The 22,892-nt window shown below is 30.4% G+C and overlaps 10 protein-coding genes across 10 annotated transcripts; 6 read left to right on the plus strand and 4 right to left on the minus strand.

Annotated features, from left to right (window-relative positions):
- Positions 1–503: 503 nt before the first annotated feature.
- BX663DRAFT_495357 (uncharacterized protein) lies at positions 504–1,316 on the plus strand. The gene is made up of 2 exons (XM_051525627.1): positions 504–570; positions 645–1,316. Exons 1-2 carry the CDS (start codon positions 564–566, stop codon positions 1,250–1,252), a joined length of 615 nt encoding a protein of 204 aa, XP_051387249.1. The 5' UTR covers positions 504–563; the 3' UTR covers positions 1,253–1,316.
- Positions 1,253–2,551, minus strand: BX663DRAFT_495360 (RraA-like protein). The gene is made up of 6 exons (XM_051525628.1): positions 2,473–2,551; positions 2,257–2,382; positions 2,144–2,191; positions 1,976–2,024; positions 1,801–1,922; positions 1,253–1,748 (listed from the first exon to the last, which is right to left on the minus strand). Exons 1-6 carry the CDS (start codon positions 2,524–2,526, stop codon positions 1,479–1,481), a joined length of 669 nt encoding a protein of 222 aa, XP_051387250.1. The 5' UTR covers positions 2,527–2,551; the 3' UTR covers positions 1,253–1,478.
- Positions 2,552–2,633: 82 nt separating this feature from the next.
- On the minus strand, positions 2,634–3,244 carry BX663DRAFT_426809 (Fcf2 pre-rRNA processing-domain-containing protein; the record flags this gene model as incomplete). The annotated part of the gene is made up of 2 exons (XM_051522573.1): positions 2,634–3,005; positions 3,086–3,244. Coding segments are annotated over 2 exons (531 nt in total), but the record flags the coding sequence as incomplete, so codon positions are not given.
- A 980-nt stretch (positions 3,245–4,224) lies between these two features.
- BX663DRAFT_557837 (SNF2 family N-terminal domain-containing protein) lies at positions 4,225–9,294 on the minus strand. Its single transcript, XM_051531786.1, has 9 exons — positions 9,211–9,294; positions 9,007–9,107; positions 8,689–8,890; positions 7,094–8,618; positions 6,682–6,988; positions 5,068–6,597; positions 4,862–4,995; positions 4,537–4,771; positions 4,225–4,453 (listed from the first exon to the last, which is right to left on the minus strand). Exons 2-9 carry the CDS (start codon positions 9,070–9,072, stop codon positions 4,301–4,303), a joined length of 4,152 nt encoding a protein of 1,383 aa, XP_051387252.1. The 5' UTR covers positions 9,073–9,107; positions 9,211–9,294; the 3' UTR covers positions 4,225–4,300.
- Positions 9,295–10,287: 993 nt separating this feature from the next.
- On the plus strand, positions 10,288–11,996 carry BX663DRAFT_495373 (serine/threonine-protein phosphatase 2A catalytic subunit alpha isoform). The gene is made up of 6 exons (XM_051525629.1): positions 10,288–10,581; positions 10,699–10,762; positions 10,831–11,150; positions 11,229–11,480; positions 11,538–11,656; positions 11,712–11,996. Exons 1-6 carry the CDS (start codon positions 10,480–10,482, stop codon positions 11,782–11,784), a joined length of 930 nt encoding a protein of 309 aa, XP_051387253.1. The 5' UTR covers positions 10,288–10,479; the 3' UTR covers positions 11,785–11,996.
- A 430-nt stretch (positions 11,997–12,426) lies between these two features.
- On the plus strand, positions 12,427–14,848 carry BX663DRAFT_495376 (armadillo-type protein). Its single transcript, XM_051525630.1, has 7 exons — positions 12,427–12,576; positions 12,629–12,814; positions 12,893–12,925; positions 13,067–13,521; positions 13,606–13,710; positions 13,769–14,179; positions 14,249–14,848. The coding sequence occupies exons 1-7, from the start codon at positions 12,457–12,459 to the stop codon at positions 14,703–14,705; spliced, it is 1,767 nt and encodes a 588-aa protein (XP_051387254.1). The 5' UTR covers positions 12,427–12,456; the 3' UTR covers positions 14,706–14,848.
- Positions 14,767–16,570, minus strand: BX663DRAFT_495377 (uncharacterized protein). Its single transcript, XM_051525631.1, has 4 exons — positions 16,384–16,570; positions 16,230–16,326; positions 16,021–16,128; positions 14,767–15,951 (listed from the first exon to the last, which is right to left on the minus strand). The coding sequence occupies exons 1-4, from the start codon at positions 16,470–16,472 to the stop codon at positions 15,154–15,156; spliced, it is 1,092 nt and encodes a 363-aa protein (XP_051387255.1). The 5' UTR covers positions 16,473–16,570; the 3' UTR covers positions 14,767–15,153.
- Positions 16,571–16,709: 139 nt separating this feature from the next.
- On the plus strand, positions 16,710–17,958 carry BX663DRAFT_534488 (P-loop containing nucleoside triphosphate hydrolase protein). Its single transcript, XM_051530573.1, has 5 exons — positions 16,710–16,914; positions 16,998–17,059; positions 17,132–17,204; positions 17,262–17,509; positions 17,591–17,958. The coding sequence occupies exons 1-5, from the start codon at positions 16,779–16,781 to the stop codon at positions 17,696–17,698; spliced, it is 627 nt and encodes a 208-aa protein (XP_051387256.1). The 5' UTR covers positions 16,710–16,778; the 3' UTR covers positions 17,699–17,958.
- Positions 17,959–20,408: 2,450 nt separating this feature from the next.
- Positions 20,409–21,128, plus strand: BX663DRAFT_133377 (uncharacterized protein). Its single transcript, XM_051521545.1, has 2 exons — positions 20,409–21,040; positions 21,101–21,128. Exon 1 carries the CDS (start codon positions 20,633–20,635, stop codon positions 21,002–21,004), a length of 372 nt encoding a protein of 123 aa, XP_051387257.1. The 5' UTR covers positions 20,409–20,632; the 3' UTR covers positions 21,005–21,040; positions 21,101–21,128.
- Positions 21,129–21,291: 163 nt separating this feature from the next.
- BX663DRAFT_421079 (uncharacterized protein) lies at positions 21,292–21,585 on the plus strand (the record flags this gene model as incomplete). Its single annotated transcript, XM_051522404.1, has 1 exon — positions 21,292–21,585. A coding segment is annotated over one exon (294 nt), but the record flags the coding sequence as incomplete, so codon positions are not given.
- Between the last annotated feature and the right edge of the window lie 1,307 nt (positions 21,586–22,892).

A 22,892-nucleotide genomic window follows, 5' to 3' on the forward strand; every position in this document is an offset into this window, starting at 1 on the left:
ACAACAACAACAACAACATAACAACAGCTACTAGTATAACATCATTTTAAATTTAAACACCGATAAGTCAAAATAAAATAAAAAAAAATAGCTTTATACTGCTTACTATTTTACTTTTATTACTATGACTACTAATAATACTAATAATACTAATTATACTAATAATAATAATAATAATAATTTATTAATTAATATATTAGCAAACAACAAAATAAAAAGTAATAGAAAAAAAAATGTAGTCAATAAAATAGTATAAAAAAAATAAAAAAAAAATGTTGTTATGATAGTTTGTTGTGATTACTATTATACTTGCTATAAAAGTTATTTTATGATTGTTTTTGATTTTCTTTAAATAAATAATAAATAAATAATAATAATAAAAAAATTATTTTTTTTTTTGTTGTTATTGCCTTTTCAAGACCCAACCAAAATAAATTCTTATATAAATAGTTCCTCTTTAACCTGGAATAATTTTTTATTTATTTTATTTTATTTTATTATTTATTTTAACTATCTTTATTTTTTTTTAAACCTTTCTTCATAATTTATACCAAAAACAAAATATGAATGGTAAAATAAGAAATAAATAATTCCTTATCGTCATGTATAAATGCTAATATCTATTTTTTTTTATACTTTATTAGTCGCAGATTTACTTAACCCTTTAACACCTTCAATAAATTATAATAATAAACGTTCAAAATCTATAATTCCTTTATGCAGACATAAACAAAAACATACATCAGATCAACAAATTATTGGAAAACCACGTAGTCGATTTTCTGAACGTGAAGATGAAATTATTCGTCAAGGTGTTGCTCAAGGTTTAACTTGGGGTCAAATATCAGATTTACTTCCTCATCGTAAACGCGCTACTTGCTTTAATCGTTATAGAACATTACAAGGTGTACGTAAATCACGTAAATTAAGTTCTTCTTCTTCTTCTGAAAGCGATTCATTATCAAGTTCCCCTTCTCCTTCTTCTTCTATGAGCCCTCCTAGTCCTATTTCTTCTCCATTTAATCATGGTCCTATCACACCTCCTACTTCAAATTATAGTCATTTTAATCATCATCAATGGTTCTCTTCATCTGATATCATCTATGATAAACAACTTTATCCTACAGAAGATCATCATACTAGTTTCTCTAATTTTGTCATGAAAAAATCTCATAAAATCTCTTTACCCGCTTTACCACCGTTTCATCCATATTCAACAACTACCTCTAATTCTATTCGTTATCATTTATAGAAAAAAGAAACAAAAACAAAAGCAAAAACAAAAGCAAAAGCAAAAAAAAAAAAAAAAAAGAAAAGACCTCCTGGTTCTCTTCTAGTACATAATAATGACTGCTTTATCTCCATGTGTATGTGTAATGTGTATGTACATATAATATACATACATGTGTATTTATTCTTGTATAAATGTATAATATATCCTCCATTTGTTATTATTCATACCTTTTTGTAATAAACTTTTAATTTCCTCTATACTTTTTAAATGTCTCTTTTACTTTATCGCCTTCTTGAATGGCTTTCATACATTGTTTATCAATCTTGACATGCTTTTCACAATTTGAAACGACTTGTTCGATGCTTTCTTTAGGAATACATACAACACCATCTAAATCACCTACAATGATGTCACCTGGATGTACAATGGTAGTTGATATTTGAATAGGAACTTGTATTTCTGATGGTCGTACGAAGGCATTCTGGGGGAGAATTGAATGTGATTTAGCAAATACCTGAAAGAAAATTATTATTATATACGTATGTACGTGTCCTGTGTAATCATACCGGAAATTTCATATCTCTATGTTCGTTCAAATCTCTTACTCGACCATCGATAACAACTCCTTCACAACCTATCACTTTAGCTCTTGTTGACATAAGTCCGCCCCAAACAGCATTTTTAACATCTATTATTATTATTATATGAATAATAGGAAAGAGGAGAATTATCGTAAACTACCTGAGGGTGCTGAGATGACAATAACAGATCCCTTATAAGCCGAATCCACCTATAGTATATATGTATATATATATATATATATATATATATATGTGTGTGTGTGTGTGTATGTGTCAGTGTCAGCGTCAGTGTAAATACAATATAGTATGATTCATCTTTATACTTTACAAAGTGATCTTTTGGAATAGGTGATATTGTATCTGTCTTCTTTACCATCTAAAATAATAAATAAGTTTTATATTAAATGATGTCTATCTCTATTCGTTTCCAAAAAAAAAAACCTTGACTGTATAAGCAGGTCCAACAATACGTGTTTCACCTTCACAATAAGTTGGAGACCATAACTCAATATCACTTAAATATCCTCCCCAAGGCTCAAATCCTAATCTTATCATTGCATCCGCTATCTTTATATACAAATATACATGTTTATGATCATTATTATAAAATCAGTTTAATTTTAATCATTTTTCTTTCTTTCTTTTTTTTTTTTTTACTTCACAAGTTGAAAACTTTCTTAATGCATTGATTCCTTCTGTCATTGTCTTCATTTATTTCATCAAGAAAAGAATTCGAATAATATTAAAAATAACAAGAATAATAATAATAATAATAAATTTTGAATCATGTGATTTTATTCATTATTTAGGATGGTATTTTATTTAGCCCATTGTCTTTGGGCTTTAAGCTTTTTATAATGTTTCTTTCCTCCACTCGTCGTTCTTTCTTGCACTTCATTATATTTACGCTTATAATATTGCTTCAATTCATCATTGGCTATCAACTCGTCCACGATTGTCTGTTTTCGTTCCTTTCTACTCATACGTGCTGAATAAAATTCGGTAGGACCTTCGATAATTGTACCAATTTGAAAATATTTAGGATCAGGTCTTTTACCCATTTTCTTATAATGTCGTTTGCGATCCAAAATATGTCGCATCTTAAGTATTTGTAAATCTCGTTTCACTTCTTCTGTTATCTCTGCTTTTGGCATGTCAAACCATTCTTTACCTGTTGTCTTTTCTCTTTCCTAGAGATAATTTAATCAAAAAATGTATAAAAATATACATGTATAAATATGTATATGCATTTATCTATATCTATCTTTACCGCTTGTCGTTCTTTCCTTGTCATTCTTTGTTCTTCATCTTTATTCGCCTTTAAAACAACCGTTGCCCTTGTCGATGGTTTTTCATTATCGTCCATCAACGCCACTATCTCTGGAACAAGCTTAGTACGGCCTGATTCTTCTTTAAAGTAAAGTTGCTTTTTAGTTGTTATGCCAACATTTAATTTAGGAAGTTTCAAATTATTCACATCAAGATGATCCTTATTTGTTTCTTCATCAAGTTGAATCGTATCCTTTTGTTTGGAACAAAGTGCTTCTTCTGCCTTGTTTAATAATTCATCAAGATCAACTTCGTCATCGGAACTATCACTTGATGATTCGGATGAAGAATCTTCATCTTCGTCGTCGTCATCTTCGTCGTCATCATCTTCATCAGTTGATGACTCGCTATCATCTTCATTTACTTTTTCTGCTATTTGTATAGATTCTGCATCCTCTTCTTTTGATGTTGACTTCTCTTCCGTAGTTTGATCATCATCAGCATTTGTCTGTATTTGTTCATTTTCTTTCTTGTTCTTCGATTCCTTTTCTTCTATCTTTGCTTTATTTTCCTTTGGACTTGACTTTTCAGACAATGGATCATCTAGTTTGGATGCTAGCTTTTCAACTTCTATTGCAGACAAATTATCCAAGTCAATTTTTTGTTGCGTTTTATTCTCGAGTTGTCTTCTTACTGAACGTGTTATTCTACCAGCCATTTTTCTTATTCAAAATAATAATTTATATGGATATATTGAACTGAACCCTTTTTTTTTTATATGTGTATCAAACAACAACAACAAAAAAAAAAAAAAATCTTTAAAAAAAAAACAACAACAGTCATGAATAAGTCACAAGCTACTACAACTATTAATTTTTTTTTTTTTTTTTTTTTTTTTTTTTTTTTTGAAAATATTTAAATAAAGGAGCTCTTATTTTTTGCCTTTTTTTTTTCTTTTTTTTTTCCAAGGCACTTTCGAAGCTTTTTGTGATAATCTCAACATGTCTTGAAAAGTCAAAGAGGAGCCAAGATCTTTATTTTATATTTATATATTTATATAAAAAAAAAAAGAAATGAAAAAAAAATATATATATATATACATATTTATTCTATTAAATACATATTCTATATGATATCTTCTTTTTTTTATTATTATTATTTATTTGTTTATTATAAAGAAAGGAAGAAAGAAAAAAAAATTTTTTTTTGCCAACAATTATGAGATAGAGGTTGCGTTGCCATGACTACTTGAAACGTTGTTATTATAATGACTATTAATGTTGTTGTTATTATTAAAGTGAATACTTGTTGGTGTTATCGGTAACACGCCTCCTGGACATAATTCTTCCAATTTAGCATCAAAAATTTTCTACAACAAAAGAGTATATGTGTGTTTTAGCTATATAAATAAAAAAAAAAGTGGCATGCCTTTTTTTTTTTTTTAATAATTACCTGCATTTCATTAGCATCTTCGTATACAAACGATCCTTCTTCATTAAATATCCTTGCATTATTAAACATTAGATGGAAATCATCTCTAAACTGTGCGATATTCTTATAAAAAGTAGAATGAATACGTTTCTTAATCATATTCATTGATATCGGGTTTTTGATCATTGTATAATATAATGGATAATCACGTTTACTAACAAGATCCATAAACAATTCACTTCGACTACGGTAGGTTCTATTTTCCCAGAAAAAAAAAAGATGAATCAGTCGATTAGTTATACCATCTTCTATTTAAGGATATATTTATATAAAAGAATCAACTTACTCTTCATCTTCCACAGTAGCTTCTTCAACTGCCTGATAACATGCTTTAAATACCTTTGTTAGACTCTCTCTAATATGTGTTGGTAAAGTATCAGGTTTATTTAATTCTGTATCATTTCTACCACGTTTACGTTTCTACCAAAAAAAGGATATACATATATATCAGTTTTCCCTCCCCATTATATATGTAACAATAGTATCACTTACATCAAGTTCACTCTTCTTTGGTCTACCTCTCTTTCTACTCACAGGTTCCTCAGAAGCAACACTAACACTTTCTTCACGTCTACGTCGACCTAGACGTTTTGGTTCATCTATCATAGGCTCAGGTTCACCTAACAGACGTGCCATTCGCTTCTGTCTCCTCTTTTCTTTCTTGGCAATCAGTTCTTCTAAATCAACATTTTCATCTTCAAGTGCATTTAGCCATTGTTCTTCTGTCAATCCATCATCATATCGTACCGTCTCTCTTGCACGTTGTCCACGTCCGAAATGATGTTGATCCTCATCTTGCGTAGGTAAAGGATCATCATTTAAATAAATGTCAGGTAATTCATCCTCTGTAATTAAACGTTCAGGTTTACCACGACGTCCTAACACCTGCCAAAGTCGTTTATCATTTTCTTCCCTTTCATCATCAAGACGATGGAAGACCTCAAGATCGGCTTCACTTCTTTGAAGCATCTCATTCAACTCTTCATCATCAATATCTTCGTCATCACCATCATTATCTTCATCCGCTTTATCTTCCAAAAGTGATCTCAAGAACGCCTCTCGGTCTTCTTCTGTACTACGATTATCGAATTTACCTGCTTGAATGACTTTACCATCAATATCAAGCTTGAAATTGGCTCTGGCCAAGATATTCTCCTCTACTGAATTGGTAGAGATCAGACGGAAGATACGAACCTCCTTTGTTTGACCAATACGATGAGCTCGATCTTGTGCTTGAAGATCTTGATGAGGGTTCCAATCAGAATCAAAGATAATGACTGTATCTGCCGTTTGTAAGTTCAGACCAAGACCACCTGCACGTGTACTCAATAAAAACACAAAGTAAGGTGAATCCTCTGCATTAAATAACCTTAAAAGTTCTGAACGATCATCTGCCTTTGTCGAGCCATCAAGACGCAAGTAAGAAAAGCCCTTCCAGTTTAGAAAATCTTCCATAATACTCATCACTTGTGTCATCTGGAAGAAGATCAAGACTCGATGACCTGTCTCCTTTAATTTAGGAAGCATACGATCTAACAATTCAAATTTGCCAGAGGTTCTATAAAGTAATTCGTTGGATAAGCCACTTGGATTAACAACCGATTCCACTTCTTCAAAGACAAAAGGATGATTACAAATCTTACGTAATTGCATGATCGTGTTATTAAGACCCTTTACACCTGTTTTACCCTTCACAACGTCTGACGTGTAGAGTGTACCGTTACGCTTCATTTGAGTATAGAGATGAACTTGAAGAGGAGATAATTTACATTTAATGACACGCTCTACTTTATCAGGCAATTCAGCTTCTACATCACGTTTTAAACGTCTTAATAAAAAGGGACGAAGCACCTTATGAAGACGTTTAATAATCAAAAGTTGTTCTTCTTCATTTAAACCAATCTTATCTGCTACACCTTGATTATTAAAGGGTGTGTTGAACCATTCCTCAAAACTTTTTACACTCTTGAAAATTTTAGGTAAAATGAAATTAAGTAAAGCCCATAATTCTGGTAAATTATTCTATATATGTATGTAAATTTCGAAAATCAAGCAAGTCAAGAGAAATTTAGTTTTGGTGTTTGTTTTTCCTTATTTTTGCCTTACCTGAAGAGGTGTACCAGTCAAAATAAGTCTATAACGGGTATGATAATATTGTCTAAGAACGACAGTAAGTTTAGAATTGGTGTTTTTCATACGATGACCTTCGTCTACAACCATATGTAACCATTTCACTTTACTAAGAACAGGTCTATCTTTGATAATATATTCAAATGTAGTCAAAAGGACTTGGAAATCATTATAACGAATTTCATTTTGAAGTTCTTTACGTGTATTAGGAGGTCCCTTGTAGACAATTGTCTTGACAGAAGGCGCCCATTTCTCAAATTCAAGTGTCCAATTGGTAAGTGTACTATTAAAATAAGGGTCAATTTCTTTTTTTTTTTTTTTTTTTTTTTTTTTTTTTTTTTTGTTAAACAAGTAGGAGGCATAATGCGATTCGGGAATAACAACTTACGATAAAGGAACAATAATTAAATAAGGACCATTTTGTCTTTTCTTTTCAATTAAATAAGTAATCAAACTAATTGTCTGAATTGTTTTACCCAAACCCATTTCATCAGCCAAAATACCATTCAAATGATTGTTATAAAGTGACACCATCCATTGCAGACCTTTTAATTGATAATCCTTTAATCGTCCACCCACCAAGATATCAGGCTGAGTGACTTCTTCCTTGATACGATGTGTAACCTGGAAATAATCATTCTTGGCATCGGGGTCATTGGCTGCCATATCGTCATCATCATCATCATTATCCAAGCTGAATGAACGATCTTGTCGATGATCGTTTTGCTGTTCTTTTACAGCCTGAGTTAAAGAATCCAAGAAGGCACCTGTTTGTTTCAACAATTGTGTTAAACGAGTATCCTTGGCCTCATCAATCAATTTCATGTAGGCTTCTTCATCATCATTCTTTAAAGCACGAATACGTTCTTTAGAGATACGTTCAGCCCGTTTCTGTTCCTCCTTCTCAATATGCTGATGATATTGTAAAACAGCACGACCCAACTTATTCTGTTTCGATCTCCAATTGGCTTGTGCAGCAACAAGACTACGACCGTGATCACAAATGGTTTGAAGGTAATCCAAATGCTTTTGCTTTTCACGATGTTCACGATCTGTACGTTGTTGTCGTTCAATTTTTTCTGTCATACGTGCCTCACGTAATGATTGTTTCTTCATACGACGATAGGCTAATCTATCAGCTGAGGTTGCAAGTGTGGTTGAACGTTTGAGACCAGCCACAATCTCCTCTCTCAATTGTCTTTGCTTGTTTAACAGACGTAATGCTTTTAGCTCAATAATAGCCTTTAATTTAATCGTACCTGTTGGCTTACGAATTTCCTCTTCCAACCTATTCACCGAATCATTCAAATTGCTGGGTAAATTTTCAAGTTCTTGAATGCGATGTTGTATACGATTTAACATGCGTCTTTTACGTTCCGAGATAATGGAACAAGGGTCGAGGCCGATTGGTGTAATGCTTGGGATTAATAAATGCTGTTGACGTGAGGCATGTGTAAAGGCATTAATAGGCTTTTTCAATAAGTCGTAAGGTGATGCATAAGCATTATATTCAATTTTCTGTTGATTATTATTATTATTATTATTATTGATAGTTGTGTTGATTTGGCCGGAGGGAGCAGAGGAAGACTGAGAGGGAGTACCAGCAGCTGTAGTCGTGACAGTGGTACTAATTGTAGAATTACCTATCCTATTTCCAGCAACAGCAGCAGCAGCATTCGAAACACCAGAGGTTTGAGCATGATCTATATTGTTTGTAGTGATAGGATTGACATTCAAAGAGGATGGTGGTTGACCTACAGGAATCATACCCTCCATAGAAAGTGCTGTAGTAGGAGTTAAAACAGCTTGTTGAAGATGAGGTGGTAAAGCCATATTTTTTGAAATAAGTTTATAAGCTAAAATCTGATGTCTCAAAGCAGCTAGTTGAGTCTGAGTAAAAGCTGTAGGCATATCTAAAAAATCAATAAAATTTTAATTTTTAACATGAATCATCTTGGTTTACTTTATATCCAAGTCAATTACCATGCCCACTTGTAATTGGTGAAGCAATAGTTGAAGAAGGATTAGAAGAAGCTACTTGATCTATGTTCATACCAGGTCGCATTTGCTGTAATTGTTGTCTTTGTTGTTGACTATTTTGTAAATTTTTCAGAAAGCTCATGATCTGAGCATATTCTGGATTATTATCTTCCTTGGCTCCTTGAGATTGAAGATATCGAACGCGCTTTCATATCAATATAAGAAAGAAAGAAAGAAAGAAAAAAAAAAAGAAAGAGTTAGATTAATTGTTTGATGAAATGCTTTCTTTTTCACATTATTTTAGTTGGCTTCATATTCTACCTGAACAAGGCTCTGAAGCTTTTCTTTGTTAAAACCACCCATTGGATGGTTTACTAAAGAATTCATTTTCTGAATTTTGAATTTTGAATTTAATTAAATTTCTAATGGTTTTATTTAATCGTTTAAATAATTAAATTTAGATTAGATTAGATTTGTTTAAATAATTTTTTTTTTTTTTTAAAACTTGTGGAAAAAATAAAATACCTTCGTTACTTAAAAGGTTTTTCCTAAAAAGAAAATACACAATAAAAAAAAATAAAAATAAAAAACCAAGAAATGATAAAAAATATGTGGTGGATACATATTTAATTTTTTTTTTTTAGACTGTGCAAGATTTATATAAAACGATACTTTCTACAAACACCCCAATATGTCTAGAATAATATTCTAGCAATTTGATTGGATAATTAAAGAAATCTTTTTTTTTTCTTTGTTTTGGATCCAAATCAAATGAAGTTTTAAGGATATTGATTTGAGGCCTTAGTAAACATCAGATATAACATTTACCTATCCTTTATCATTAATAATAACCTCTGTCAATTCATTCAGTCTTATAAAATTTATGCTGCTTGTTGATCTGGGGTGCTGATGAATGTGTGACTTTTCCTATATTTGTTTATATAATAACGAGAGAAATCATCTTCTTTTAATTTTAACTATAAAGAGCTCAAATAGTAAGAAATGAAGACTTTCAAACTCTTTTTTACAACAACAACAAAAAAAAGCAATAGAAGGAAAATAGCTTTAAATACAATAAAGAGCAGTAAATTTGTTCTAACTATGTTATGGAAGACCTTTCCAGTTTTTATATCAAAACAAACTACCAAAATCTTGTCAAATTCGAGACTGATGAAATAGCAATAGATTTGATTGTTTATGAATAGAGTACAGTCTATACATTCACTGAATATAATTTTAGCCTAGTGATAGTACATTATTTTTACAAGTCTTTTTTTTTTTTTCATCAATCCGGGTAGAATAAAAGCATACATCTCAATTACTGATTCTGATGCATACAATATAGAAGTTTAAAGGCGTTCAACTAAACAATATCACACGTTAAGCTGGTTAAGAATCTTGCCCACCCATTGTTGTTGTTTTGAACTAATTACTGAGTCCTCCCATTCTTCCATAATACTGTCTTGATCACTATTATTTTGACTCCTTTTTCTCCAACAATAAAATTGACAAATTGACAAACTTGAGTATCTATTAACTGAGATTTAAAATACAATGTTGTATACGTCACCCTTACATTTTTTTGTCTTTTTTGTCTTTCATTTTTTTTTTATTATTTTTTTTGTTGAAATAACTCCTACTACGCCCAAAGGAAGAAAGAGAAAGCACATTTTTTTTTATTATTTTATTAATAAATATATTTTCTTCCCATCTTATTTTTTTTTCTTTTAATTAAAAATAATAGCCCTTCTTTTTTCCATTTAATATTTTATCTATATAATATTAAAAGATATAATGACCGCTGTTAGTTCTGTTGCTGATGTAGATGCATGGATCGCACAACTTTCTGAATGTAAACAATTACCAGAGTCAGAAATTAAGAAATTGTGCGACAAGGTATTATTACAATATTTATAATTCATTATGCTTCTTTTTTTTTTCATTTAATGCTAAAGATGAAAAAAATAAAATAAAGAGAAAGAGAATGTGCTTATCTTTATTCTATTTTATTAGGCACGTGAAATACTTACTGAAGAGTCTAATGTTCAACCTGTAAGATGTCCAGTTACTGTGTGTGGTAAATGAAAGAACGTTATTTAAAGATGAAAAAAAAACACTTATTTAAAATTACCCCCCAAAAAAAAGGTGACATTCATGGTCAATTTCATGATTTACAAGAACTTTTCCGCATTGGTGGTAACTCGCCCGATACCAATTATCTATTTATGGGTGATTATGTCGATCGTGGATATTATTCAGTCGAAACTGTTACATTCTTGGTTGCTCTCAAAGTAAGATATAAGGACCGTGTTACCATCCTTCGTGGTAATCACGAATCTCGTCAAATTACTCAAGTATATGGTTTTTATGATGAATGTTTAAGAAAATATGGAAATGCTAATGTTTGGAAGATGTTTACCGACCTTTTTGACTATTTGCCTTTAACTGCATTGATTGAAGACCAAGTAAATGAGACTTACTTTTATATATACAACTACATCTTTTTTGTTAAACTTTATTCTTTTCTTTTTTTTATTACTTAGATCTTTTGTCTTCATGGTGGTCTTTCCCCTTCAATTGATACATTGGATCAAGTTCGATCATTAGACCGTGTTCAAGAAGTTCCTCATGAAGGTCCTATGTGTGACCTTTTATGGTCTGATCCTGATGATAGATGTGGTTGGGGTATTTCTCCTCGTGGTGCAGGTTATACATTTGGTCAAGATATTGCAGAAACATTTAACCATAACAACGGTCTTACATTAGTAGCAAGAGCTCATCAACTGGTGATGGAGGTAGTTAACAAATTCATATAAATTTTTTTCTATAGATGACTTACTTTTTTATTATAGGGTTATAATTGGACTCATGATCGTAATGTCGTTACCATCTTCAGTGCACCTAATTACTGTTATCGTTGTGGTAATCAAGCCGCTATTATGGAGATTGATGAACATATGAAATATACATTGTAAGTAGATATGAAGTATGTTTATTAAATTTTTATTCATATACATCTATTTTAGCCTTCAATTTGATCCTGCACCTAGAAAAGGTGAACCTCATGTTACCAGACGTACTCCCGATTATTTCTTGTAAAAAAAAAAAAGAAAAAAAAATAGGTAAAAGAGTGAAATCTATGTTCTCATATTCTTGAATAATTTTTTGTGTGTATAAAAAAAAACACCTAGTAACTCTAACAAATATTACACATTATATATTATTTTTTCTTTGATTTTATGTCCTTATTTTTTTATTTTTTTTTATTTTTTTGTAAAAATATATAAATATATATTCTATGTAAAAGAAAAAGATACACATGTAAGAGAGGGAATTACTATTATGTAAAAAAGAAGTTCTATAATTGATAAAAGGGGGAAGGAAGGGACTATTATGATTTCATTAATACGTGTTTTTAAAGTAATTTATAATAATGAGGATCTGTTCTCAGCGGAGCAGCCTATATTGTTTCACAAATCAAAATAATAGGAACCAACAAGTTGTTACAACCTGTTTAGATTCCCTATATAAAAACTCGAATGACACATATTAAGAGTAGTCCACTTTTATTAGCTGTTATCATCATATGCAAGCCTTTTCTTTCCCCTTATACATAACTTTGAACATGAATGATATGATAGTTAATAAATATAAATAATTTATTATTTTATTTTATTAGTTTATTATTTTTGATTTACCGGCTGTTATATCATTTTTTTTTCAGTTTCTTTTCTTTTCTTTTTTTTTTTTTTTTCTTTAAAGATTATCATTATGGTAGTCAATGAATTTGAACCTGATGACGTTTTAAGAGATTTAAATAGAAAATTTGCCAATGTTTCTTTAGAAAACCAAATTGATGATACTGCAAAAGTAGTATTAAATAGTAACGATGTAAGCTATCTAAGACAGTAGATAAAGTAAAGGAATTAATTGTATAAAATAGATTTATGAATGTAGAAATGTACTTTTATCCTCAGATGATTACCAATTACGTCAAATTGCTATAAAGAATATACGAAGATATCTTACGCAAAATATTTCACTAAGTCGAATTGAAATGGTGTTTGAACTTGATATTGACGAAATACTCAAGACTATTTTGGAGACTCCCGGTTATGATGAGTTAAAGGTAATCTCCCCTCCCTCCTTTTTTTTTTTTTTTTTATTTATTAATTAAGGATCAAACTAATTAAATTACTTTTTAAAGTATGAAGCTGCTTGGATTATCACCAACTTGGCTGTAAGTAATATAAAAATATAAATGTATAAATTGGGCTTATCATTGATTCGTATTATTATTACTGTATCTTTTTCCCTCTCCACATCCTTTTCCTTTTTTTTTCTTTCTTTCTTTCTTTCTTTTTTTTTTTAAAAAAAAAAGTATGGAACAAGAGAGCATACAGCAAAATTAGTTGATTCAGGTGTAATTAATTCGTTAGTCTATTGCTTTCGAAATTCAGAAAATTTTAGAGTTAAATCACAGTCTGCATGGGCATTAGCCAATGTGTCTATTGAATCACCTTCATATCGAGAACGTATGGCTCAAAGTAACTTGATAAGTGACATTGCACAAGCGTTGACTATTAAATGTGAAATTGTCTATAATAAATTAAATGCGGAGCTTGATCAGGAACAGATCCCAATCGATGAACGTGGACAGATTAGATGTAAAAGTAAAGAGGATAGCGACGATGTAAAAGATCTAACTTGGTCTTTGGCAAATATATGCCGAGGAGGATTCAAGACGATTGAACATTGGGAACAATATTTAGTAGCAGTCAATGCATTTTCTCAATGTATTCATTTTGATAATGAAGAAATTTGGACTGAAGCATGGTATGTCTATTCTATGTTATTTATTGAATACATATATCTTATATGGCAGATATATATATATATATATATATATATATCATTTAGTTGGGGATTATCAAGAATTCTTAGTAATATGTACAACTATGATCCATTTTTTCATTCCTGGAATTTACATCCTCGATTATGTCCAAGATTGGTTAATTTATTAAGGTAAGTTAAAAATGGCTTCATGTATTTGAAATGTACTTAGAAAAAAAAACATCAATAGAAATCAACCTTCTGATGCTATTTTACCCGTATTGCAAACTATCAGTAACTTTTCTTCTGGACCTAATGAATATATTGAAATTTTACTTAATGCAGATCTTTTAAATAATATATGGTGGTACTTGTCCCCTGATACAATACCACAGTTACGTAGGAATGCCATGTTAACTATTTCTAATTTGGCAGCAGGTAGTGAACAAATGCTACGTAAAGTGGTTTATAATGAGAATATTATGCAAGGAGTGATAGCCCATCTCGTTATACCTGGCCATATATATTATCCAGAAGAACGTAATTGGTTTTCATCAGCAAAAGCAATTAATCCAGAATCTAAAGAAGAATGGCGAATACTTAAAGAAGCCCTTTGGGTTTTAACAAATATCACCACATTAGCTAATGATGATTGTATTTGGTATATATTTATATATAAAGTCGAAGCATTTATGATGATACTCACCTTATTTACTGGTCATTTTTATAGTGCTTTGTTAAGAAGTTATCCCAAATTAATCAAGCTGTTAGCTTCATTATTATTTTTCTCCAGATTACCAGAACCTATTATACTAAAGATAGTTGAAACATTAATACATATTATTGACCGTACAAATAAGATTGTTGAATTAACACCACCTGTACAACCTATTCCAAGAAATCATTATGCGGAAGAAATGGTAAGAGAAGATATTATACCTGCACTTCGCTTTTTATCTCAGCATATAGATGATCCAGCACTTTCATCACAAATAGAGCTTCTTAATGAACTTATGATGTCTAGCTTTCCTCAGCACTATAATTCAAATGATCATCTTGCAGTCACATTTGGATTATCTTCAAGAGGAATTCAGTTAGCAAAACCTGACGTTAGACGTATAGTGCATGGATTTGAAGATGGTGACGTTCGATTGATTGAAGATGCTATTGTTAGAATACAACTTTAATCCTATTATTCCACACCACTCAGACAGAAGAAAAGAAAGCAAAAAGAAAAAAAAAAGAAAAAAAAAACTCGCTAGTTTTCATGTTTACCCCTTTTTATGATACACGAATAATATTTTCGCTCGAAAAAAAAACATAATAATAATAATAATAATAATAATACTAATAATAATAATATATGTATATTGTATATATGTATTGTGAGTCATTAACTATAATTCCCTTGTATTTATATTGTCTATTATTCGATATTTAGCTATATTTAGTTATTCTATTTAATACCAAAAATAAATGTCTGATCTGTGCAGCAATAGTAGTCTGTAGGTTTGTTTTTTGTTTTTTTTCAATGTATAATTTGGTTAGCCCATCATATAAATAGGTCAGTCGTAGTGATCCTATGATTACATAATGGATATAAAGATGATTATATAAGGAAACAGGGTTGATACATTATTTCTTCGTTTTATTATTTTTATTTTTTTTTGGAAAAGAAGAATCCAAGGTAGTCTGAATCACTTCCTCACTAGGTACATCCTCTAATAATCTATTCACTGACTTTGGAGCCCAATTTGATGTAAATACATTATAATTGATTCCCTTTTTCCATAATTGATTTGCAGGGAACATATCGATGCAAGGAATATATCGCAAAAGATTTATATACAGTCTTCTTTTTTCTCGAGGACTATAGCATGCATCTGTAATGACCGAATCCTTACTATGTTCATCCTCATCGCACAAGTACTCCAAGAGACTTGGTTTAGACGTCATGTAAGGTGATTTTGGCAATCGATAGTTCAATCGAAGGGCGATTAAATCTTTATCAAAGGGCTTTATTGTTACTCGAGGATCCAAGTGTTCAAGCAGTTTGACGGCGGGATGAATAGGAGCATAAAAGTCATCCCACTGGGGACCACCCGTTTTAAGTGTAGCGCAAGCCATAGGATGAGATTCGGGGGCACCCGCTTTCGCTTCAAGTTCACATAAAATCTCAAATGGTAAAGGTAAATGCACTTTATCTAAAATCATGGATCGATGTTTCCATAATAGGTTTGCTTTTCTGCCAACATGCAACGGCTTATATTGAGGGACAGGCAATTCAGGCTCTACCTTCTTACCCAAATGCCGAGTGACTAAAGCACATAGTGGTGGACATAATTCAGGAGGAGGTGCTGTACGAGGAGCATGAGGTACAAAAGGTTCAGATTGGATCTTTAAATTATCAGGCTGATGTGCATTTAAATAAGGCTACAAAAGAAAAAAAAAACACCAATATTGAATATAAAATGTATAATGCTTTCCAAGAATTCTTCTTACATAAAGCAATCCATGTCGTGTTTTCCCTTTTACACCATAAACCTCTTCAAGTATATTTAAAGCACTTTTAGTATGACCTCTGTTTGCTTTTTCTAATCGATGTAAATGCTTTAATGTTAAAAGTTAAATTTATGTCATTACATGTGTTTGTATGTATGTATGCATGTATGTATTTTGTATGATTATTGTTGAAATTTAATCGTATTTACTTTTCTGCCTTCTCGTATTTTATATTTTACTCTTTTAATGTCTTCACATGTTTTGTAATCCTTAAATGCTCTCCGTGCTCGATTCTTTATATACAATCTATTTCAAAAAAAAAAAATCAACTATCGAACATTTTCTCATTCAAATTTAAATTACCGTGCTCTGTCATCAAAAAAGATAGATGCCTCTGATAGTATCTTTTTATAAAAGGATTTAATATAAGCTTTATGGTTTGGTAGAAACATAAACAGGTACAACCTTGTTATTTATTAAGGTGCAAGTCACTATAAGCTAACAGGAAAAAAAAGCTATAAAAGGAAATTTTATTTGTAAAAAAAAAAAAAAAAAAAAAAAAAAAAAAAAAAAAAAAAGAAAAAGAAAAAAGAATGACTGAAACATGAGCGCATTGTTGCCTACTACCATTACGAAGAATGAAGCTGTCACGTGTGTAATTTTATAATAACCTGATAATTGATCATTACATTAAAAACCTTTTTTTTTTCTTTTGTTTCTTCCTTTTTTTTTTATCTAAGCATACATATATTCTAACAATGTCACAACAACAGCAACAAGTGCCTACTTTAAAATTATTGCTTATTGGTAATTCAAATGTAGGAAAAAGCTCTTTACTTTTACGATTTACAGACGACACTTTTTTACCTCAAGAAGAGGTTTCTGCTACTATTGGTAAAGCATTCAATGTATAAAAAGTCTCGTTCTCTTTGTTTCCTTTTTTTTTTCTTTGTTAACTTAGACTTCAATTATTATAGGTGTTGACTTTAAGGTTAGCATGATGGAAGTTAATGGGAAAATGTATAAATTAACTATTTGGGTACATATACATATAAATATATGACAGCAATAAAGTATGAATGAATGAATTAACTGAAAATAATCATGCTAGGATACTGCGGGACAAGAACGATTTAGAACCTTAACATCATCGTATTATCGAGGAGCACAAGGAGTTATTCTAGGTAAATAGATAAAATGATATGTGTGTATGTAATATACAAGACTAACCTAGTTCATAGTCTATGATGTTAGTAATAGAGAAACTTTTGATGCATTAAATAACTGGTGGAATGAAGTGAATACATATTGCTCAAGTCCTGATGTAGTTAAAATGATAGTTGGGAACAAAGTTGATAAGGAATCATCACGAGTTGTAACATATGAAGAAGGAGCCAATTTTGCTAAAAAATTATCTACCTTATTTGTAGAATGTAGTGCTAAAACCAAGGTAGGCGTTAGACAAGCGTTTGAAGAATTAGTTGAGAAGGTATATATATATATATATATATATATAGAATCAAATATTAAAACATAACATAGTCTAACATGTTTGTATCTATTTTTATAGATAATTGAAACACCAAGCTTATGGAGAAAAGATGCTAATTCTAATTCAACTATTAAAACGCTTAATAATGACAAACAACAAAATGAATCAAGCTTATGCGCCTGCTAAAAATATGTTTCTTTTTTTTTTTACAATTACTACAATAATAATTCTTTATTTTTATTATTCTTTTTTGTTTGCTACAAAAAAAAGTATATTCATTTACTTTTTTTCTTCTTTTTATATATATAAATGAGCGCTCAATATCATAGTCTATATACCAGTATATAGAGAGAAGAGTAATTTCATATAGAGTAAGTAGTAAGAACATAATTTAAGAAGCATAATTGGTGGGCCCCTTTCTTTTTTTTTTTTTTTTTTTTTTTTTTGAGAGAGAGAGTTTTCCAGTCTACATGAGATGGGGCCCTTTGATACAACTTTGACTAGTATGCGGTCTTGAGGATACTGAGCTTTATGGCTATTATCAGCTTGAATATGAATAGCAACTGTTGCCTTCGTTGTCTCACATGTTGTGTCAAGTCTTGATCGTATTTTTTTTTTTTTTTTTTTTTCGAGGCAACAACACCAAAAAAAAAAATCAGCTTTTGTTCATTTCTTTTTGTATCCTTTTCTGATTGATATCTATTTGATGAACAACTATATTTTGCGTTAACATACAACTATTTTTAATTATGATTATTTCATATAAAATAAAAAAGATACCTTTCCTAGTGATGTTTGGAATTGAAGGCCTCTCGTCTCCTTCAGAGAAGTAATAGTGAAACTCTACTTCATAGCTGTGTCTATATTAGAAGATATACACTAACATGTATATGATAAACAAAAGATGAAGAAGAAAAGTAGTTGAACTGTAAAAAAAATAAAATAAAATAAAAAAGATGTATACATTTATATATATATTTCTTGTTACAGCAAAGAAAAAAAAATCATGACACCAAAAAGACCACACGTGCTAAATAGGTCAAACTGATCTGATAAAATGAAGAGAGAGAGAAAAAAAAAAGAGTACGTATGATTAAAAGGACGAGTCTTTATTTTTATTTTAAGTTATAAATAACGTACATCATCAGCTTATTTTTTTTTTTTTTTTGTACAAATGTGAGTGAATAATAATAAGCTCATTTGCTCAAGATAGTTTAGGAAACAAAAGACAATATAACAGTAAGAAAAAATAAGTCTCGGTAATAGTATATTTTTTTTTTTATCATGGTGTGATATTTTAAAGTGATTATGAAAATGTATACAGAATAAACATAGACTCCTCATAATGAAGTAGGTTTGAATTTATTATATTATCTGCTGATATAAACGAACTTGGAGATTAAGTGTAACCTTGAATATTTCATATTTTGCTACTAAAGTATCAAAACTGTTTACATAATAAAGCGACAAAACTACAGCTATAGTATAGATTAGTACTGCTTCTGAAACTTAAATGATCACTATTTCCCTCGTACTATTCTTATTTCTTAAGAAACCGCATAAAACAACAAAAAAAAATAGTTCTATAAATCGAAAAAAAAAAGTTATTGAAACAAAAGGAGGTACATCATATGGTCAATGTAATCACATATTTATTTACTCTTTAAAAAGGTTGTGAATACAAAAAAAAAATTATAATTCATATAGTTGGAACTGATTAAGAGAGTTTCATTACCACTTTGACTAATTCATGGAAGGTTACTGTAACTCGAGAATCCTTCATTTCTTCTTTGAAACAAGCTAATCTTACTCTCTTCCTTTCTTTATAAAGTCTTTCTTAAAACTTACTATTTTTTTTTTAAAAAAATATACATTTTTGTATTCTATATTGGAACATATTCCATCCCTAAAGAATGATATCTTTTTCGAATAGATATCTTACAAATTAATAAATTGTTATCAATTGCTCAATCATAGTCAACTTCTCCTGTCGAAGCACAACAACACACAACCACTGTTTTGCAGAAGCTTCAGCCCTTAGGATAAATTATCAACCTGAATAAAGTCGCTTCTTACACTGACCCAAACTCTTAAACACCTCAGATACCTATTGGATACAGTAAATATGACGGCTTAATTACCAAGGGGGAAAAGTTACGGAATCTACATCGCTCGATCCAACAAACCTATCCAAACTCCCAGACGAATACACAGTTTAACGATGCGGGTTTAGGCGACTCTATTTGCATTGGTGCCAGCCCGAATATACACTCAGCACCTATTTAGAAAATGAAAAACTAAACTATCCGATCGATGATGACCAGCTCCAGCAACTTCCAATATCTTGTATAAACGAACTGAAATAGGATTTTTTTTTTTTCGAAAATTAGGGCAATACAGCATAATAAAATTACTACATGCTCATTAATCATTTTTATTTTTATTTATTAAATAAATATATACTCAACAGATCAAATGTATTATAGACTGTTTCTAGGATCAACATAATGTTTATCCTTTCTAGAACAAGAAGATATATTTTTAAATATAATGCTTCTTTTTTTTTTTTTTTTTTTTCTCAATATACTTTATGAACTGGTCTGGGCAATTTAGTATGTAGGATACTCGTGCTCATTTGAACTTTATAAATTATAAGATATTAGTTTTAAAGATAAGCAGTACAAGAAAGGTATGTTAAGTACATTTGATGATCAATTTAGCAAAATAATACATATTAACAGTCTTGAGTTTGGACATATTCATACCTTTTAGTATATTTATTTATTTATTCATTTGCAGCTAATACATGCACTTTGAGTAAGATAAATTATTACGCGTACTTGGTGGACTTGCAAATTTATTTTTATAAATTTTGTATTTTAGAACTTTATTCATCATTTTCTCTTCACAAATGTAAATATACTTAATATGTGTATAGGCAGAATTATCATAGAAATGCATTATACGTTTTATTATCACTATTTATCTTATTGGATTAAGTTACGTGTTTTACAATCATGACAAGTACTGCTGATCATAAAAGCATTGAATCCATTGACAACAAGCTTGACAATAAAAAATAAATGGATTTTATCATCTGGTACAATTGTAGAAGTACAAATGAAATTCTTTTGTTTAAACTGTACTGTTGAGCATCCCTCTCACAGTTTAATACTGGATACAGCAGATAAATGCTGGGAAACAGTGTTTAATGAAAAGGATTTAAAGGAAATTAAAACTTACAATCTGAAACCATTGGCTTCATTACCTTCAAAGATGGAGGAATGTATTGATTCTTTGAAGCACATTACTGACTTGGACGAACTATATAAAACCTTGAAGCAGCAAGAGCTTCAACCTCTGAAAGAAAGCCAGCTGGAATGGCTTCAATCCTCTCTCTATAATGCTGTCAAACTTTTCATGTTCAACTATTTCCCGTTGACAGATCAAAGTGAGAGTGATATATTGAAACGTTTGGTGGTGTTTTATTGACACTGCATTTGATGATTCAAAAGTGATTTGTAGAAGGTAATAAGACCTGAATTTTATAACATTATATAATAGCTGACTTGACGATTTTTTTTTTAGTGGTGAGAAATCAAGTCTGGCCTCCTCTAGTAGCAGAAATATAGGTCGAACGATAGGCGGTGTAGACAAAATTCTGTGGCCGAAAGTTGGACATGGTATTCAAAAGAAATTCTGATGAATATGGCTTAACAGAATGTAGCCGATTTTATCAGTTCAATGATACAAAGCAGTTGATGGATGGAGGATCCAAAATGCCTAAAGTGAAGAAAGACATGTTTGTAAATTTGACCAACTCTTCGCCTGATAAAGTACGTGAGATAATCACTGTAGGCTACCAATTGTTGGAAACCAAATTCATTTTACTTACAATGGATTCCCCGGCTGGTGCTGTATGTAGAATTAGCCATTTATATCCTTTACAATTTCCAGATGACGCAGAACTCATCACTAAACAACTACCACAGATTTTAAAAGTTGTTTATAAATCACGTTTAATAATGGAAAATGCAAGGCTGCTCACATTGGATAAAGTCATAGCATTCGATTTTGGCGAAAGTGGTCCTATCCACTTGTCAAAGTCGATGACAAAACTAACAGAAAAAAGAAAAAAACTTAACTTGTAAATAAATATATAATTTTTTTTTATTGTCATAATATATGTTTGATAACTGCTTCAGTGTTTTCTTAAGATAAAGTTTTCATCATGTCGATTCTTTCAAATAATTGTACAACTTTTATTCATATCTGTTATTCATATAAAGGCGTATGAAGGGCTTCTTATTTACAGATTTGAAAAAAAAAAGGGGGAGGATGTTATATAGGCTAAAACTGAAGCCAGTGAAGAACTCTCAATAAATGACTTTTCATAGTTTTTCATCGTCTGTGTTATCAACATCGGCATTCCAGTAACAAATGTTGGAGCATTTGCGAAAAAAAAAAGGACAAAATCAACAAAAACGGTCCAAGAAACTTAGTATGTCCAAATACTCAGCCATCTTTTCTTTTTATATGCCTTACAATCTACAAAACTTAAATGTGCTGCTCAGTTTCCTTTCTCTTCTGCTTTTACAACAAAAGCCATTGATGATAAGTCCTTGCTCATATATATGTATATGCGTTTATCTAGAAAGTCCATGTATAAAGCATTTTCAGCATGGCTGTGGTATTTGATATATGAATCTATTTAATTTTAGAGAATAAGAAATGAGTCCCCTTGAAGTCCTTTATGAATATGATGGGATCAAAAAATGATTTTCATTATTTATTGGGAAAGTCCTTTTTATCTGATGAAATTGTATATTAGTTCCAAAATGCTTTCTTTTATTTTTTTACCGTATATAAATATCTATAAAGCATATAACCGGCTAAGATAAATTATCCAACATATCATAAAAAGCATCTTGATTGTCCTCCAAGTCAATAATGATGAAAGTGTTCATAAAATTAAAAAAAAAAAAAGTGATAGTTATTCACGTTTTTCGAAATTTTTCAAATGCTGATGAGGATGCCCATAGTACTGATATCTGCCTTAGAGATATCTACTTGAGGAGTTAAAGACAAAGCAGTAGACCGAGTCAAGCCCCATTGTTCCATAGTAGATAAATAAAGTGAACGATGTAACTAGTTTTGAGTTGTGCGCACGCTTAAAAAAGGTAAAATTTCGGACGTAAAAAGTTGACAAACAAAGATAAAAACTCACAGGGAGGATATTTAGCACAAAAGGCGAGGTAAGTAGTGATGGGACACATACAAGGATTAGCATAAGATTTAATAGCAAATGATTCAATAATACGTTGACGACCCCATTTTACTTTTGGATTGTGAGATTCAAGGAAGAGAATCACAAAAGCCT

The sequence above is a fragment of the Cokeromyces recurvatus genome, assembly GCF_025118155.1.
Source record: "Cokeromyces recurvatus strain NRRL 2243 chromosome Unknown BX663scaffold_2, whole genome shotgun sequence".
Taxonomy (NCBI): domain Eukaryota; kingdom Fungi; phylum Mucoromycota; class Mucoromycetes; order Mucorales; family Mucoraceae; genus Cokeromyces; species Cokeromyces recurvatus.

Coding starts and splice junctions, on each gene's coding strand:
- BX663DRAFT_495373 (XM_051525629.1), top strand. CDS start 10,480: ATGACCGCTGTTAGTTCTGTTGCTGATGTAGATGCATGGATCGCACAA. Junction 10,763..10,830: donor ATGTCCAGTTACTGTGTGTG/GTAAATGAAAGA, acceptor CCCAAAAAAAAG/GTGACATTCATGGTCAATTT. Junction 11,481..11,537: donor CTCATCAACTGGTGATGGAG/GTAGTTAACAAA, acceptor TTTTTATTATAG/GGTTATAATTGGACTCATGA.
- BX663DRAFT_557837 (XM_051531786.1), bottom strand. CDS start 9,072: ATGAATTCTTTAGTAAACCATCCAATGGGTGGTTTTAACAAAGAAAAG. Junction 6,598..6,681: donor TGACTGGTACACCTCTTCAG/GTAAGGCAAAAA, acceptor ATACATATATAG/AATAATTTACCAGAATTATG. Junction 4,996..5,067: donor CAAAGAAGAGTGAACTTGAT/GTAAGTGATACT, acceptor TTTTTTTGGTAG/AAACGTAAACGTGGTAGAAA.
- BX663DRAFT_495377 (XM_051525631.1), bottom strand. CDS start 16,472: ATGTTTCTACCAAACCATAAAGCTTATATTAAATCCTTTTATAAAAAG. Junction 16,327..16,383: donor TTTTTTGATGACAGAGCACG/GTAATTTAAATT, acceptor TTTTTGAAATAG/ATTGTATATAAAGAATCGAG. Junction 15,952..16,020: donor CACGACATGGATTGCTTTAT/GTAAGAAGAATT, acceptor TTTCTTTTGTAG/CCTTATTTAAATGCACATCA.
- BX663DRAFT_534488 (XM_051530573.1), top strand. CDS start 16,779: ATGTCACAACAACAGCAACAAGTGCCTACTTTAAAATTATTGCTTATT. Junction 16,915..16,997: donor AGAGGTTTCTGCTACTATTG/GTAAAGCATTCA, acceptor CAATTATTATAG/GTGTTGACTTTAAGGTTAGC. Junction 17,205..17,261: donor AGCACAAGGAGTTATTCTAG/GTAAATAGATAA, acceptor CCTAGTTCATAG/TCTATGATGTTAGTAATAGA.
- BX663DRAFT_495360 (XM_051525628.1), bottom strand. CDS start 2,526: ATGAAGACAATGACAGAAGGAATCAATGCATTAAGAAAGTTTTCAACT. Junction 2,025..2,143: donor CTATTCCAAAAGATCACTTT/GTAAAGTATAAA, acceptor TATATACTATAG/GTGGATTCGGCTTATAAGGG. Junction 1,749..1,800: donor ATAGAGATATGAAATTTCCG/GTATGATTACAC, acceptor ATTTTCTTTCAG/GTATTTGCTAAATCACATTC.
- BX663DRAFT_133377 (XM_051521545.1), top strand. CDS start 20,633: ATGAAATTCTTTTGTTTAAACTGTACTGTTGAGCATCCCTCTCACAGT.
- BX663DRAFT_495376 (XM_051525630.1), top strand. CDS start 12,457: ATGGTAGTCAATGAATTTGAACCTGATGACGTTTTAAGAGATTTAAAT. Junction 12,577..12,628: donor TAGTATTAAATAGTAACGAT/GTAAGCTATCTA, acceptor TGTATAAAATAG/ATTTATGAATGTAGAAATGT. Junction 14,180..14,248: donor GCTAATGATGATTGTATTTG/GTATATATTTAT, acceptor TCATTTTTATAG/TGCTTTGTTAAGAAGTTATC.